Source organism: Durio zibethinus, chromosome 8, assembly GCF_047325235.1.
Source record: "Durio zibethinus cultivar Kanyao isolate XHJ-2024 chromosome 8, ASM4732523v1, whole genome shotgun sequence".
Taxonomy (NCBI): Eukaryota; Viridiplantae; Streptophyta; class Magnoliopsida; order Malvales; family Malvaceae; genus Durio; species Durio zibethinus.
In genome coordinates, this window is record NC_143169.1 from 24,712,182 (window position 1) to 24,728,145 (window position 15,964).

Consider the following 15,964-nt stretch of genomic DNA (forward strand, 5'->3'; position numbering starts at 1 on the left):
TCAAATTTAACCTCTTATTAGATAGTCAAAGCTACAAAACTTTAATTTGGTCGGAGGGGCATTAACTCCCAAAAAAGGGCCAACAGCTAGGGGCCTCCAGGAAGCTGGTTGTTGTCTTCAAGAATCAATTAATTACTTGGTCCCAAGCTCTCCATTGCAGAGGGTCATCTTCAATATAAAGTTGGATCAGTTCCCATTAGAATTTACAGTAGTTCAACTAGAACAAGAAGGTTGGCGATTACCGGGCCGCCTTGAAAGAGCTATAAATTAAAGCAACCATTGATAAAAGCTGAGCAACTTCAGCCAACACCAGCTCCCAGCACAAATCTTCAGTTCATTAGGAAGGGATCATATCTGACTCTTCAGTCTTGATTCCAATAATGGGGGAAAGGATACTTGAAATTCTGCTAGACAACTTTTTTAATTTCTTTTACTAATGGAAGGAGAAGATGGTATCAGAATCATACAAAGTGAATTTGAATCGGGATATTTACATTACCAGAAAACATATTCTCTTTTCATGATGATTGAAATGAACACAAAAATAAGAAAATGAAAGAATCACCATTTGTGTCACAAAACCAAGCCATTCTATAATTTCTGTTCTTACGCAAGGCATACCTTCGCCAATTCATGTACAAAAAGCTAGAAACAAAACCATTGTACAAGTACATATATTTTTCAACACCGAACAAAAGAAAATAGGATGTGCTCGCTTATAGCCGGTAAGTTATCGGCAACATGAATTTTGGGAAACCAAATGCTTTGGCTTGCTGCTAAGTCACCAGTATGTCTTCTTTTTTATTGTTCACTTCTTCAGCTTTAGTGCTTTCTCGACGTGCAGGCGGTTTCTCAGCACCAGGGTAAGACAACCTCCCAGGTTTCATGGTTCCTTTCCCGTCGGACAGAGGGGGTTTAACCGAAACTGATGCTTTTGGTTTGGGTGAATTTGAGCTTTTACCAGCCTTGCTTATCTGTCTATTCTGCGCTTTCTTAGGGGTGATGGAGTGAGTAGGGAGGCGGCTTTCCCATGGGCGAACAGCAATCCAGCGTTCCACCCAGCTCCAACCCCAATTAGCTTTAGCAAGTTCATAATTACCAAGCCCATTATTGGTAGAGTTCGGGGCCCTCCACTGCAAATCATGCATATCCCATCATATAACTTTCGCCAAAATAACAAAAAGTACAGCTTCTGAGAATGGCATACCTGATGGGAAAAGGCATATGCCATAGTTCGCTCCCGCTTGACAGCTGCTTCTTCTCTCTGCTGTATTTTTGTAAGAACTGCCTCCATTGTTTCAGGGCCACCAGACCATTCCACCTGTCATAGATTTAAACTATTATTGAGAGAAAGAGAGAAAGAGCTGAACACGCCAGCCTCAAGCAGGCAGATTAAGAGGCAGAAAAACAGAGATATCTGGAGGCTTTCAACAGGATGTAGGAGCACCTAGGATTATTTGAAATCAAGTCAAAATTTTATACACTTAGACAATGAATAAAACATCAAACATCTGAAACTATAAAATGCTAATGATATTATAGATCATTAGGACATAAAAATTGCTATTATAAGAAAAGTACAGAAGGATCAAGACGTCTCTGAAACAGAATGAATCTTCATCCAATAATTCCACAACCAGCTTGCAGAAACAGAACATAAAAGGATCCAGACAAATTGTTACAAACTGTCAGGAGCATCAAATGAGTCTGAAATATACAGGAATTGGAGTCTCTACATGATAAGTTCCTCTTGAAGTAAAATTCATATCAGGAAAGCTGATAAAGGAGAAAATGGCCCCTAAGATACAGATATATAAAGATGGCACACAAGAATTATAATGCAAAAAGAATCAGAAATTATTTAAGCAACAACTGAAGAGAATTCGAAGTAGATTACTCAGTCATTGCAGTCAAGATTAAAGGCTGTCATAGATTTTAACCTCAATAGTTGGTCTTCTGATCTATGCTTATGGTGATTTGTTGAGATTTTAGTATAACAAATTATAGCAAAAGATTTCTGCAGAAAATGGACAGGTGACTTGGGCTGAACAGAAACTACCATGGACGATACATTAGAATATGCATGCCAAAAGACCATTCCTACTGATGTCCAGTGTCAAAACTTCTCCCACTCAAATCCTCCCAACCTCTTAAAGTATACAGACGATTATATGTAAAACATGATCCCACGGAAAATAAGGTGATGCTAATTGTCCACAGTAGTAAGACGATTAAAATTGCAATCATAAAACAATTCACATGTTTAAGATGAATAGCCTTAAGAAAGCTTGCTGTCAAGATCTTAGTCCATGCAAGTTCTCATGAGCCAGGACAGTTGATCTAACCTCTAGGTCATGTAGTTTCGCCTCAAGCTTTAGCTGAGCCATTTTTTTCTTCTGTCTAAGACGGCCTTCTGTTACCATACAGAGTCGACGAGCTCTTATCTGAGCCTGTATGTTGCTCCACGAATGAAGATAATTCAATGTTGTTGTAGCTTGTTGTTTGATGGAATAAGTTTGGGTTTGAGCCTGTAATCTTACTATACCTTTCAATTGACGTAATTTTTTTCTGGCCTGCATCATGAGAAAAGAAATTATTAAACCATTCTACCAAGTCTTGGGTTAACATCTATCTTATAACCTTAAGACACCTGCAAGTGGATTAAAAAGCAAAAGAGGAGAATCAAAGCCATGCTGCCATTATCAACATATAACAGAAATCAGAAACAGGGGAGATATTTAAATACATGTTCATGACATCAATTAATAACAAATACCAGGTACCTATATCATTCCTCTATTTGAAAGATTTGCACAAATAAACTTAATGGTTGCTGCTATTTCATGTTGGAAAGACTAGAGAAGGTGGCTTCACCGGTCATTCCAACTTGGTGAGTCAATTAGCTAAGAACGATGCATTAACACACCGAATCTTGTACAATGTGTTACAGCTACAGGGTTGAAATTCTAGAAAGTTCTATCACCAAAAGTAAATGAGAATCGGGTTGTATATGACAACTAGACTTTATGGGGAAGCAAACAAAGAGAGCAAGAAGATTCCTTTTGGCATGATGCTATAACAAAATAACTCCATAGTGTACAAACCATCTTTTATCAGGTTAATGAACTACTGTATGATCTTAAAAGAGGTAAACATTCATTTTTAATAGTGTAATATATTTATCTACAGAGGAATGTCTACTATCCATACTCATAACCAATACATAGACAATAGTAGTATTCGCCAAAATTTCCTAAAAGACAGGAATTCTTTTCAACAATACCATACATATCCAAGATACATCATCGTGCTATTTCTCTAACAATAACAGATAACAATTTGAACTAGAAGAGTTTCTTGATTGCTTTGTGAGGAACATCAGTGAGACAACCGCCATTGCAAGCAAAGGCATATATGCATACAGAATTACAGATGAGTAAATGCATAAACATAAGCACATGTGCTCTCATATGTTAGTTTATAGAACTTGCAAATCAACATACCCTATAGCCTCGGAATGCAGTTTGAATCCGAGTTGCTGCAAAATCCTCAATTGGCATGCCAAGAGTGTTGGAATTTCCACTAGTAAAACTTGTTTTAGAGGAAGCCTTCTGCTGGCGTTTCTTCCATTTGAAGCCATTGGATTTTGTAGAAGCTGAAGATCCCTGTGCCAAACGGATGAGACAATACAAGGTAAAGGTTACCTCAATAAAGAGATCAAATAAATGATAAAGTGAACATAGCAAATGGTACCACGGAAGGTGGTAGTGACAGTTATGGTGAATAGGAATTGGGTGTTCATGAGAGATAGAAGTAATTAAAAGCTTCAAAAATATCATTCCAATGGTAAATAAGATTAACCTTCCAACAGGTTTGGATGAAGGATAACATTAATCCAAAATATTAAAATTGCATATTAATTATTTGAGAAGCAAACTCAGATTTATTTCTAACTAGAAAACAGAAAGTTGTATAGCTTAGTTTATGATTGTTAGTAAAAGCTTTTGGAAGCTAGTATATACCTTCACTTTCTTTGAGCTGTCATCTTTTACTATCTTTATTATTGTCTTCAACAAATTTCCAGAACCCATTGCTGATGGTAAGTGTCTGTATTGAACTAAGCATCAACCTGACCGTATTTTCAGCGCAAATATAATCAGAAACAACAGCAAGCAGAAACTGGAACACAAATAATTCAGTTTGGTAGAAGAACATGCCAGAAAAGAAAGATTTGATTTGAAAGTTAGAACATTTATTCATGGAAAGTAACTACCAGTTCCCAAACTCAAGAAGCAAGCATGTCACCAAATGAACAAATAGGCAACTATCAAAGTCAACCCCTCTATCCACTAACAGAAACATGAAGACGGTATTGTAAGAATCTGAAAATTGCAGCAGCAACATAAACCCCATCATATCATAAACCAAAGATTTGATTTTCAGAGGAAAAATTAGTTTCTAATTTGGACTCCATGAAAATTCACTTACTAATACTAAAAACATCCAGAACCCAGAACCCAGATCCCAGTATCCTTCCCAATCATGGGTATCCCCAAAATGCCATTTTTTTCCTTATGAAAGCAAACAAAACCCGAAGCAATAAGAAACCAAACTAAAAATATGGGAAATTAATGACATACCAACAAAGCTGTCAAAGGAGGTACTTTTGGAGGAAGGAAGGCACTGAAAACAAAGATTTTGGAAGAGTACAAAAGGGAAAGGTGGTGACAACAATAGTACAAGTTGTAGTAAAGAAGAAGGAAAGCCTGAAATCAAAGAAAAGAATCATAAAAGGGTAGGTGTGGAATGTGGATTACCATGGCCCATTACCAGCTTTTCCTCTATTTTTTGTTTTGGTCTCAAAAAGAATAAAAAGCTGATCTAACAGAAAAGAGAGAAAAAAAAAAAAAGAGAAATCATATTAAAAATATGTTTTTGATATCTCTCTCATCAATCAAGGGCTCAACAACTGATATGAAGAGCTGGGGGGTTTGCCACAGTGAGTGTTGGTTGCTCTTTAGATTTTTTTTCCTGAGAAAATTCAACACAAGGGAGATGGGACAGGACAACAAACATGACATGTTTTTGATGTAGATAGACTGTGCCTATGTATGATTGACTGGTTCCTCCCACAACATTTGTTTCTCTAGATTTTTTTTGGAATGTGAATTTCTGATTTGTCTGATGAAATCAAGAGAGTTAACTTGACGTTGGGTTCTTTCTTGGATAATGACTGGTCAGATTTTGAACTGGTAAACGTTAACGTGGTTTACTGGTTCACGCATCGTCATTAACTGACTGATTACTGATTGATTGGTTATGATAAAACGATAAATTGATTGGTCCCGGCGGGGCTCGAACCCGCGACCTTCGGCTCATAAGACCAACGCTCTAACCAACTGAGCTACGGGACCCGATTGAGATTGTGGTCAACCTCTTATTATTTATTTGGGTAAACTTCATTCTTGCTTGTACTGCTTTCTTGTTTCGACCAAATTTCTCTATAGTTCTTTGTTTCGTCAAATTCAATTTTTTATTGGAAATTAGTACAAACGATAAGAATTGTAAGCTTCTTAACATGATAAGGTTAACAAATTACAAGATATAACAATATATTCATATAGAAAAATGTATTATGCATCAAAATATATAGAAGGAAAATTTCTAGCTCAAATCAGGACTTGATCATGAAAGTGGTGGTCACACTTTTGAGTTAATTGTCTTTAGTCTGCATATGGAAAACGACGTCAAGATGTAATAGGCAATGGGTTGCGTAAAACAAGCGGCATTACCTACGGTTGAAGATTTTACACCAAATCGTTGGAAAATGTTGGTACATGCCGTAGACTTTGGAACTATACTTTTTCTTATCATATACCCATTTAAGAGCATATAAATATCTCTTTTCATTCATTTCCAGAGAACTGATCAAATTGCATCGATTGATATTGAAAGTTCCATCAACAAGCCACCCAAGACAGGGCTCGACCCTTTGGTCGACATAGTCTCATTGCCGATGTTCACATACAAGCTAACCACCAGTCAGGTTGATCATGATGATGATGAGCCTACAGAATGCTCCGCTTGTTTGGGAACCATCATGGAGGAGTCCACAGTCAGGCTTTTATGTGGAGTGTATAGAAACGTGGCTTGGGTCACACACAACTTGCCCCATATGTCGCACCGTGGCTGAGCCAACGGTCCAGTCAGAGGACAAGGAATTGGGCAGCAGCCTTCAACCCATGGCTCCCCCGTAGAGGAAAACGCGTCCCATGTTGCTGTCCAAGTGGAAAAGGACGGTGGACCATCATGACCAAGCTCAGGGTCACGATATCGTCAAGTAAGATTCAAAGTAATGGAGATGAAGTTGGCAGTCAAGATTTAGAGAGGCACTGATGGGTAAACTCATTTTATAATTTTTTATCTTTAAATTATTATTATTATTATTATTATATTTAAGTTTAGAACCTTTCTGAGTGCAAAGAATATATGCAGCAATAAGATATGTGAAAATCAATGCATTAGTTTTACAGACAGCACTTGTAATGAATCCAATGCATGCGGAATAATTGAAGTAACAAAATTTTTTGCTTCAAATAATTGTAAAAATATATGTATTTTAAAACTAATAGTATCAACCATATTATACCATAATAACCAATACTTAAGACATACGATAATTATACCATAATAATCCAGGCTTAAAATCAGAATAAGACTAAGCTCACAAAATTCAACAATAATATTTATATTATCATTACAAGATATATTTATGTTGAATATTTCGATATTGAACAGATTTTATCTCTTAGCTTGCATTCCTTCCGTCTCAAATAAATCACTGATTTAAGCATAGGACATGCTTATTCTTAACATTATTATATAAGAAAGGACATAACAGATTTATATACCTTGGTCACAGGCAAAAAGATTTATTTTGGTATTTAATCTTGAATTTATGCTAAAATGTGGAGAAGGACAATTCATGTACTTGTATATGGAAAAAACTGAAAATTTTTGTATTTATATTATATTATACACGAAAATTATGTATTATAATTAATATCAATACGAAAAAAATAAAATACATTTTTTTTGTTTTTATTAAATTCATATATAATTTTTATTAAAATTTTAAATCGTATTATTTTCATATTTTTTATTTCGTATATATTCGTATCATGTTATATATCGTGTTTTAAATTTTTAAGTTTAATTTATAATTTAATTAATTGTTTCTTTTTTATTTGATTTTATATATTTATAAACACTAGGCGTTTAATGGATCATCTTTTATGGAAAACAAAGTTTAGAATTCACCGTTTTATAAAATAAAAAAAATAAAAAAAAGTCAATTCTTTAGTAATATTTTGTCATAATATTTTATCACTTAAATATAGAATTAAGAACCAAGCTGAAACCACATCCCGTCAACTTCTGTATTGAATACTCAAGAATCAAGATAACTTAAAGTTTCAACTTTATTGTAGATGACTTTTCCGGATCATGAAACTACGCGGAATTATGCCCATCATTTCCGTGCAATTCTTTGGTAGATTTAAAGAAGTCTGAGCATAATATATATTCATAATTCAGATATGAAAAGCAAAAGGCAAGTCCATTTTTTTTGTACTTCAAAACAATATGAAGTTTCATAACCGAATGACTAAGATGTTGTGCAATGATTTTAAAGGCGGATTGCCTTTCTTTTGCAGTTCCAGTGTTTTAAAATGTTGGCATCTCTACCAGGCATTGATCGCAATTGCTTGCATCCTCTATTTTGGAGTTGAAGTTGCCAAATATTATAAACTTACAAACATAGGTGCTGTTTTTGATGTTACTTCTCCAGTCGGAAAGGAAGGGAAAACAGCCATGGAAATTGCAGTTCAAGATTTCAATATTTCTCTCTTTACGAACCCTGGAAGTAACCCTTTGAAAGCTAGTATTACAGGTTAGTTATGATCTTGACTATAACTTTACGTCTATTACTTCTATTTTGATAAGTGCAGCTATATGAAAATTTGTATTGACAAGGATATATATGTTACTTGATTGCAGCTGAAAAACCAGACGAAGTTATGGACATTTGGGAAGAAGGGGCTTCATTCGCAGCATCTTCTGCACCACCAACACAATCGTCCCTCGGTCGGCCTGCCTTGGCAAAATTGACAATGAATGATTTCGAACACGGGAAGTGCTTTGCAACTATCATTCATTTCTACAGTTGGAGTAGGGCTATCCCAAGTTTTGAAGAAGAAGCATACGTTGTATTCATCTTAGAGCCAAGCTTTACCGCTTGAGTGAGTTCAATACTCACCTTTCAGCAACTGGAACCAAATATCTCTGACATTGAAAGGCTCAAAAAGGCCAATTCGAAAGTTGGATTTGCCGCTGATTCTTTCACAACGACTTATTTTGACGAGGTGCTTGGGTTTGAAAAACAGAATATCGAGGATGGCAGCAGCAAATACAAATATGAAGGACAATTTAGGAGCATCAACAGAGCAGCAGCCTTCCTTGAAATTCCAGATGGGAAAGTTTTCTTCAGTCAACACCACAAACATTTTATTGCTGCTGCACCTACATACATCTTTGGAGAATTCAGCTTTGTGAGTATATTAATATCATCACTAGGATTTCACATTCTTTTGTATAGTATGCCATTTTCCAAAATCTCATCCAAGTTAGAAAAGTTGGCTAAGACGAAACTTGTTTTTGCTGTCACTGAAGGCATTCAAGAAAGGCCCTTCAATAGCTACGGAATTTCAAGGGACGTTCTAAATCTGTACGAGATGGAAACCTAAGATCGCTGGAAGAAAATAGGTTTGCTTATTCGGACCAGTCTTCAGCCTATCTATATGACATTGACGGTGATAGCTTGGCCTCCCACAGCTTCTGGGGTATTTATCTTATATTTGGTGCCACTTCAACAGTTTGTCTTTTGTTCTTCCTCATCAACCTAAAAAGAAGTTATTGCTGTGATCAAGACGAAACTGAAGACAACTTGCATCCATGTTAATGAAAATGTCGGGGATGAAGCGATTAGGACTGTTAGGTATCTTAGTCTTTGAGAGATTGATGTTATCATTTTAGCTGGACCACATTTGTTCACTTCAGATTCAAAGTCAGCCCCATATATTATGAATTCACAAATTTGAATGAGTTTTTCAGCTTAACACATAACTTCACAAAGTGCATCAAGTTTTGCTACATGTTATTAGGACGGCATTTGGGCACCTGTTACAAATGTTGACAGTAGAACCGATAGCTTGAGCAGCCACAGTTTTTGGGGTCTTTACCTTATCGGTGGTCGCAACCACCGTAAAGAAATATTGCCGCCATCATAGGATTCTGTAGGCAAGTTATCCCCAGTCTATGAGAGTGTTTGGATCAAGGCGAATAGATTTGCGCCCAAGCCAAAGTATATGATCAAGTCCGAAGTGCAACAGTCAAGTTGAGTTGTTTTGGGTGAACCAGACAAATGATGCACAAGAACAGTGTAATGATAATATAAGTTCACCATTTAACTTAACAAACTTGGTCACATTCTGCATAATCAGGTCTGAATATTTATCTAAGAAATTAACTGTCATTAAGATACAGCTCTCCATCCATTCTAAGATGTGGCCAATGGTTCCTCAAAAACACTAAACTTGAATAGGATTGGGAACTCAAATCCCTAACGCTATCCAATAAACTTTAAAACAATCTCCGGAAGACTACAATGACTGTTGTTAGTCCACAATGAATCTAGAAACTCATCAGCATCCTGTATCAAACAAAACTTGCCCTGAAAAGAGTGTACGTTTTAACAAATCAATGACTTCTTTTCGTATTCTTCAGGTACAAACAGATTCTCCAAATTTAGATCATCATCGTACACTGTTTCATGCATCAAACTACCGGTAGCCTCTTCCTCTTCCACGTCCTCCCCAACCCCTCCCCCTGCCTCTTCCACCACCCCTCCCACCATAAGATATACCTTCCAATGCTCTATTAACAAGCTGGTTTTGCATGCCAACAGCTCCACGGCCTTTCTTTGTTGCCAAATTATTGGATCCATTAGCTGCATTAGCAGGTCGCTTCACCCTGAACAACAATTATGCAACATAGAAATTGTTTTGTTTCAGGGACAACTGTAGCAAGAGTCCACTTGACACATGCATGAAAAGGAATGTAGTTTTATTTGGTTCAATTCTATTAAAGTTAATGCGGCTCATCAACCCCCACATCAGGTTAATCATGTGAGTCTGATTTTCGGTAAAGCCAAAAATACATGAAGGGCAGAAAGAAATCCAACAATGAGCAGTTGCAGACTAAACAGGTAACTTACCCAGTTGCAGTTGCAGTTGCACTGGAGGGCAAAGAAGGTTTTATAGCTTCTTTCCAAGAAAGGTTAACACTCTTATCTCCAATAAATGCAGGTGTTTTTGAATGTAAGGGCTGAACAGGTAAATAATAAAAGATAAGCTGCTGAGACTTTAGGCACACATGCCACATGCTATATAATTAGAAGACAAATTTCACTCCCTTTAACCTTTGTCATAGCTAAAATGTTATTGCAGGTACGCAATCCAGTTGTAGTATTCTGCTTTTGAGTTTTCTGCAAGCAGAAAATGAAGGATAAATTCAAAAGGAAACAGAAAACAAACTAAAATAAGGGTTTTTTAAGAATAAACTTACAATGCTCTCCTTTGCTTCATCAGATTTAGCAGCTGCCATTGCTTTGTTGTGCTCAGCCATTCCCTGAGTTAATTTCTTCATGGTGGCCCTAGTTAGGTCTTCAACACTACTCAATCTGGATCACCATTCATTAAAAAGAATGAATAGCATACAGAAGCATTATCAACAATGATGACAACAATTCAACTGAGGATGATAGATTTGAGAACACTTCATATTTTCTTTTCCGTCGGAGCATTCTAGGCTGATTTGTGAAGTTGCAACCATCCTGGACCTCTATGTTGAAGGCAAACAATGCATTACAGCCCTATCTTAGGCAATCCTAAAGCAATTGTTTGTTCCTTGACAAATTGTGTAAGTTCATTTGGCAGATTGTAACTTTTTTAACTTTCTGTCATTGGTGTATATCTCAATTAATTCATTGATTCAATATACATATTAGTTTAAGAACTTGTTCAGAACTGGGAATAAGAAAGAAACAGGTCATTAACATATATCTGTCCAATCTACTCCATCTAGTGATACCTAAATAGCTCACATCAGATTTTATGGATATAAAATTGCTGTTGCTCAACTTCTGTTCACTCCTAAAGCAAGAATATAAAAAGAAACAAAGAATATGTCTTCAACAAGATCAACTCATTGGTCTGTACTTACATCAATAAACTCAAATAAACTATGACCGTTTAATCAGAGAAAACTTTCATCAAAATACAGTAAGAAGAAAAGAATTAGTTCTTTTTTATTTTTAAGAATTTATAGCATAGGGGAGAAGAGAGGCTAGGTTACCTCTCAGTGAAGTCCTTATAATACTCTGAGAAGTCTTCCCCAAGCCTATCTGATGGTTGACCAGTCACAATCTTGTAACCACACAGACTATTTGTGGCATTGGGAGCCTATATAACAATAATAACCAAATAAGCATTACACAATATAAATTTATGCAGCAGAATGGAGAAAAAGGAAATGATGGAATGAAATTTTGGGAAAAGAAAAACCTTGTGAGCTAAATGATGAAATGAAAACAACAAGCATTCAACATAGGTAAAGTTTGTTTCTTCTCCAGTCTTCCTCCGAGGCATGTACTTCTGAGAAAGAAAGATATATTTATAAATAGAGTCAATATAAATATAAACATGTGTGAGACAAATATTATCACAAAACTCCAAGAATTCAACAAGATATGATAAGAAAATGCACACCTATACCTTTAAAAGCTGAACAATAGAAGGAAGAACCTGGCGTGAATCCTGTGGTGTTGTGTAAGGAGAAATTTCTGCTAAAGCTTTGAGCAAATCTAGCTTTCGTTCCTCCAGAAGCTGTAAGACACTTATTTTTAGAATATAATCCTTACTACAGTACTAGCTACTCAGTAGAACAAATAGAGGGTCATGCCAGAGCCTTCACAATACAGAGTTCCTCAAGAATTTCTAGTAAAAAGAATTTCCTATTTTCAGGGAACATTCAGATGTACAAAAATGACCAAGAGACACCTCATCATATTTAAGAAACATTTCTAGAGCTTCTAAGGCATTAGCATTTCAAATTTTGCAGTGAATGGTTGTTAGTATATGTTAAGGTCTTCATAAATTTTATAAATGCAGCCGATATTACTGCCAACAAGCTGCTTTCCAGCAAACACTGTTGCCATTCAGAATTTAGTCTGAACTATATAACTTTCAACTTTTGCATTAGCACTTCCATGCCTCCAGATTTCCCACCAACAAGAAGGAAAATCCCAATTTCAGGAGCTCTGGTTATTAACTAAAAGGTACCAAGAGAAATACTTTTAAGATTCATCCACATCTACGACAACATGCAAATCTTCATAATCACAAAAGACTACAAAATTAACCATACACACTTTTCTTTCAGCATCAAAATAACAGTGACAACAGTAAAGACAAAGGAACTAACTAGAATGAATGTACATTTGCTGTATTGATATCAGTATTCATGCAAAATGAACTTAGATTACATCTGTTCAGTACTTGAGGTCACAAAATAGTATTTCACCTTATCAAAAACAGGTACAATGTGCTTGTTTAAGTAGTTCAGGAACCTGCTGCCCGATGCACCCCTCTGCAAAAAGATTTAGAGGTAAGCGACAGCTAAGAAAGTTCACATATCAGAAGAATATCAAATGTAGTCCTTACCACAAAAAAGGGAAGAGCCATGAACAGGCATGATATCAACCTATCTATATGATCTGCATCTGAAACCTGCATCTAAAAGCCATTTGATTAGTTACAAAGTAAGTTCATAACAATGACAGTGCAACGGTGAACCTCAACAAGGCAATCTTGACTAGTAAAACTATTTTTAATATTTTACAGTGCCACATCCTTTCTAATAAATATCTACTCTAATTTATGCAAAGAGGTAATTTGGAATATGTAATGCATCATAAAGAATCAAGTCAGGCATTATAAAGAAAAGATTCCAAACCAATATTCAGCAAACAAGCACTCACATCAAATTGTGCATCTAAATCAGCCTGCCCTTCAATTATTCCAATAAGTTCCTTCAAGCGCTCAGGAGGAGCTTTCTCCCCAAATATGCTCAAGCTTTTTAAAAAGTCCATAAACATTCTGAATTCAGCTCCAGTCACATCTCCTAAACTCTGGAATGAAATTAAATAAAATCAGTCCTGCATCTTCCACAAAATAGAAAGCTCATAATTCTGGGAGAATAAGGAGAGACTAGATAAAATAATGACTGCTTAAGTAGTAAAATCAAAATAGTACCTTTTTAATTAAATCAGTTATATGCCTTTCCATTTCCTCTTGAGGTCTCAAGAGTTCAGCTTTGAGAGGAAAAACCTGCAAACATAGTTGGTTTCCCCTCAATTATCATCATAAAAGAAAGCAAGAGAATAGCAACGATGGGCAAACCAAGAAGCAGTCTTAACCTTATCTCGTATAAAACACAAAACCTTGTCACGAATAGTGTCATCTTGACTTGGGTCCTCAACATTCCAAATGTGCTTGAATAGTGCTGTTAAGGACTCTGCATTCACAAAACAGTCTAGATAATCATTGCAATCTAACTTAGTATTTCATTAAGCAGATGCCAAAAGTTCTTTTACTTACAAAGTTCTAGACCTACCCTAGGCAACCTAGACATCTTCTTGCCCATTGAGGAGCAAAATAAATAGAGGCAATACGAACCATAAGACCCACATATTTAGCGATAGGAAAAAGCCACATTAAAAGAAGCAATTAATTGAGAAAAGCAGTCACCAAATGTCATAAATTTTAGAGACATTAAAAACCAATGAAATGTGCCTTGACCGATAAAGAATGTTATCTACTCAAAGAATCAATATAACCAAACTCAAGTTCAAAGAAATTTGGTCTAAAAACTCACACATGTAACATTACCAATAAATTATAGCCAAATTTCACCATTACAAAAAACTAATGCATTCATCTAACAGACTTCATGAGAATCCAACATTACCTTTCACATCCTGCCTCAATACAGACATTAGGGCTTTATGAACAGCATCACGCTCCACGATCTCCTCTGGAAGAAACAAAGTAAAGCAAAGACAAGGTTCAATACACCAAAAAAACACACATGAATTTATAAAGAAATTGTACAAAGCACAAACTATTAACTAAAGAATTCTATTTTTACCAGCAGTAAGGAGTTGCCCTAAAATGTCTACTATTTTAGAAATATACTCCTTTGTATCCTTGCAAAATAAAGGAAGCCCCCGAATCGCTTGAACCCGGACCTATAAAAAGTTTAAATTTAATTAGATTGAAAACAGTCAATAAAAATTCTACTTTAATTCCCCAATTTTGTCAGTAGCCAATATACTGAAAAAGAAAATAAATTTAAAGAATACTATTTTAATAAAAAGTTATTAGATGATATATTAACTAACCGCCAAATCTTCTTCTTCAATCAAATCGAAATGCGCATTGAGAGCACGACTTGAGAGGTTAGGGAAGAACTTGAAGAAGCGAGGAATTAGCTGCGCAGCCAATTGCTTCGCCTTTAAGCTTGTTTTCGTGGCATCGATGATTCCTTCGTAGTCTTTCACATTCTGTGTCAGAAATTAGAGAATTTGAAGGTAGAAAAGGAAAACCCTAGGAATTGAGAAGGAGAAGGGGCCAACCTGAGACTTATCCTTGGCCTCGTTGAGGCGTTCGCCGAACTCGTAGAGCTTCTCGATTTGATTGGCTTCCTCGGAAGCGTTAGTCATTTGGTATATTTAAGGATGCAGATAACTGCGAGACCGGAAATTCAACAATATTAACATTTAAATAAAAAAGAATTCAACTAAAAAATTATACTATTATGAGAGAACGATAAATTAAAAAAAAATTCACTTTGAGTGGGTTTTTCAGGTTTTTATTTTGTTCTCTGTTTGGTTAGTGGGAAACTGAGAGAAAAAAAAATACGAAAGAGAAAAGCTAGAACAGTATAAGAGTGAAAGGAAGAAACCTGAGAGAGTACTTGGAGAAGACCGTTTTTTTTTTTTTTTTATTCTGCCTTTTGATTCAAGGATCGAAGAAACAATGAGGAACGCGATTTTCCGTTTTAACGGACCCTCGACTCGCCTAGTTAATTACGATTATACCCTTACCTTCATTAAAACGACCGTGTTTTATTGTTATTCTAATTTCTGTGTAGGGTTTTGGGCTTTTGGTCCATAATTTTGGAAAATGCAACTGCAATCCTGTAAAGCCCATAATTTCTGTGCAGGATTTTGGGCTAGCCTTAGGTTGAGCCTTTTATCAGATTCTAATGATACTCTCTCTAGGCCACTGGAAAATGCCATGAATTAGGCTGGGTAGACATAACTTTTCAAACCAATATATTTTTCTCTTGGAGAATTTTTTATAAAAAAAAATTATTAAAATTTAAAAATTAAATAATATTAAAAATAAAATCAAAATATTTCTTTTATAATTATAAACAATAAATTATTTTTAAATTAATTTAATAAATTTCATTCATACATAATTTTTTATTACTGTTTAGCAATTATATAGCTTTAGAATTTTATACATGAATAAAGATGAAAAATTAAATTATATATATAAATATAAAAAACAAGAATACAAGTTATATTTAATAATTATCTTATGATTAATTTTTTAATTTTAATATTTAAACATAAAATAAACATAATTAATAATAAAAATTGCCACTTTGACTTCCCGTGAATAAAAAAATGACAATTTTGGTTTTGGCCTATAATTCATCTGTTTCTTTTGTCAAATTAATCTATCCAAGATATTGCAAAATGAACATGCAAATCCGC

At 35.3% G+C, this 15,964-nt stretch overlaps 3 protein-coding genes, 1 non-coding gene and 1 pseudogene across 11 annotated transcripts; 2 read left to right on the forward strand and 3 right to left on the reverse strand.

Annotated features, from left to right (window-relative positions):
- Positions 1-567: 567 nt before the first annotated feature.
- Positions 568-4,949, reverse strand: LOC111278154 (protein IQ-DOMAIN 9-like). Of its 4 annotated transcripts, XM_022864681.2 has the most exons (7): positions 4,818-4,949; positions 4,641-4,683; positions 4,023-4,129; positions 3,504-3,665; positions 2,346-2,573; positions 1,208-1,321; positions 568-1,133 (listed from the first exon to the last, which is right to left on the reverse strand). In XM_022864681.2, the coding sequence occupies exons 3-7, from the start codon at positions 4,089-4,091 to the stop codon at positions 777-779; spliced, it is 930 nt and encodes a 309-aa protein (XP_022720416.2). In that variant the 5' UTR covers positions 4,092-4,129; positions 4,641-4,683; positions 4,818-4,949; the 3' UTR covers positions 568-776. The 4 variants fall into 4 exon arrangements, with proteins under 4 accessions (XP_022720416.2, XP_022720418.2, XP_089621042.1 ...); XM_022864683.2 differs by lacking the exon at positions 4,641-4,683 and having other exon boundaries at positions 4,818-4,859; XM_089764916.1 differs by lacking the exon at positions 4,818-4,949 and having other exon boundaries at positions 4,641-4,781.
- Positions 4,950-5,340: 391 nt separating this feature from the next.
- On the reverse strand, positions 5,341-5,414 carry TRNAI-UAU (transfer RNA isoleucine (anticodon UAU)). Its single transcript has one exon. It is a non-coding gene; the product is annotated as a tRNA-Ile (tRNA).
- A 482-nt stretch (positions 5,415-5,896) lies between these two features.
- LOC111278155 (RING-H2 finger protein ATL39-like) lies at positions 5,897-6,531 on the forward strand (annotated as a pseudogene).
- A 976-nt stretch (positions 6,532-7,507) lies between these two features.
- On the forward strand, positions 7,508-8,434 carry LOC149517671 (uncharacterized). Its single transcript, XM_089764917.1, has 2 exons — positions 7,508-7,951; positions 8,059-8,434. Exons 1-2 carry the CDS (start codon positions 7,645-7,647, stop codon positions 8,298-8,300), a joined length of 549 nt encoding a protein of 182 aa, XP_089621043.1. The 5' UTR covers positions 7,508-7,644; the 3' UTR covers positions 8,301-8,434.
- Positions 8,435-9,500: 1,066 nt separating this feature from the next.
- LOC149517672 (apoptosis inhibitor 5-like protein API5) lies at positions 9,501-15,213 on the reverse strand. Of its 5 annotated transcripts, none has more exons than XM_089764914.1 (17): positions 15,142-15,213; positions 14,813-14,924; positions 14,579-14,740; positions 14,326-14,425; positions 14,146-14,211; positions 13,595-13,692; positions 13,431-13,505; positions 13,157-13,306; positions 12,840-12,905; positions 12,700-12,765; positions 11,892-12,002; positions 11,682-11,771; positions 11,473-11,579; positions 10,684-10,798; positions 10,538-10,603; positions 10,334-10,443; positions 9,501-10,089 (listed from the first exon to the last, which is right to left on the reverse strand). In XM_089764914.1, the coding sequence occupies exons 2-17, from the start codon at positions 14,897-14,899 to the stop codon at positions 9,900-9,902; spliced, it is 1,659 nt and encodes a 552-aa protein (XP_089621040.1). In that variant the 5' UTR covers positions 14,900-14,924; positions 15,142-15,213; the 3' UTR covers positions 9,501-9,899. The 5 variants fall into 5 exon arrangements, with proteins under 5 accessions (XP_089621040.1, XP_089621036.1, XP_089621041.1 ...); XM_089764910.1 differs by having other exon boundaries at positions 12,840-12,911; XM_089764915.1 differs by having other exon boundaries at positions 15,027-15,143.
- Between the last annotated feature and the right edge of the window lie 751 nt (positions 15,214-15,964).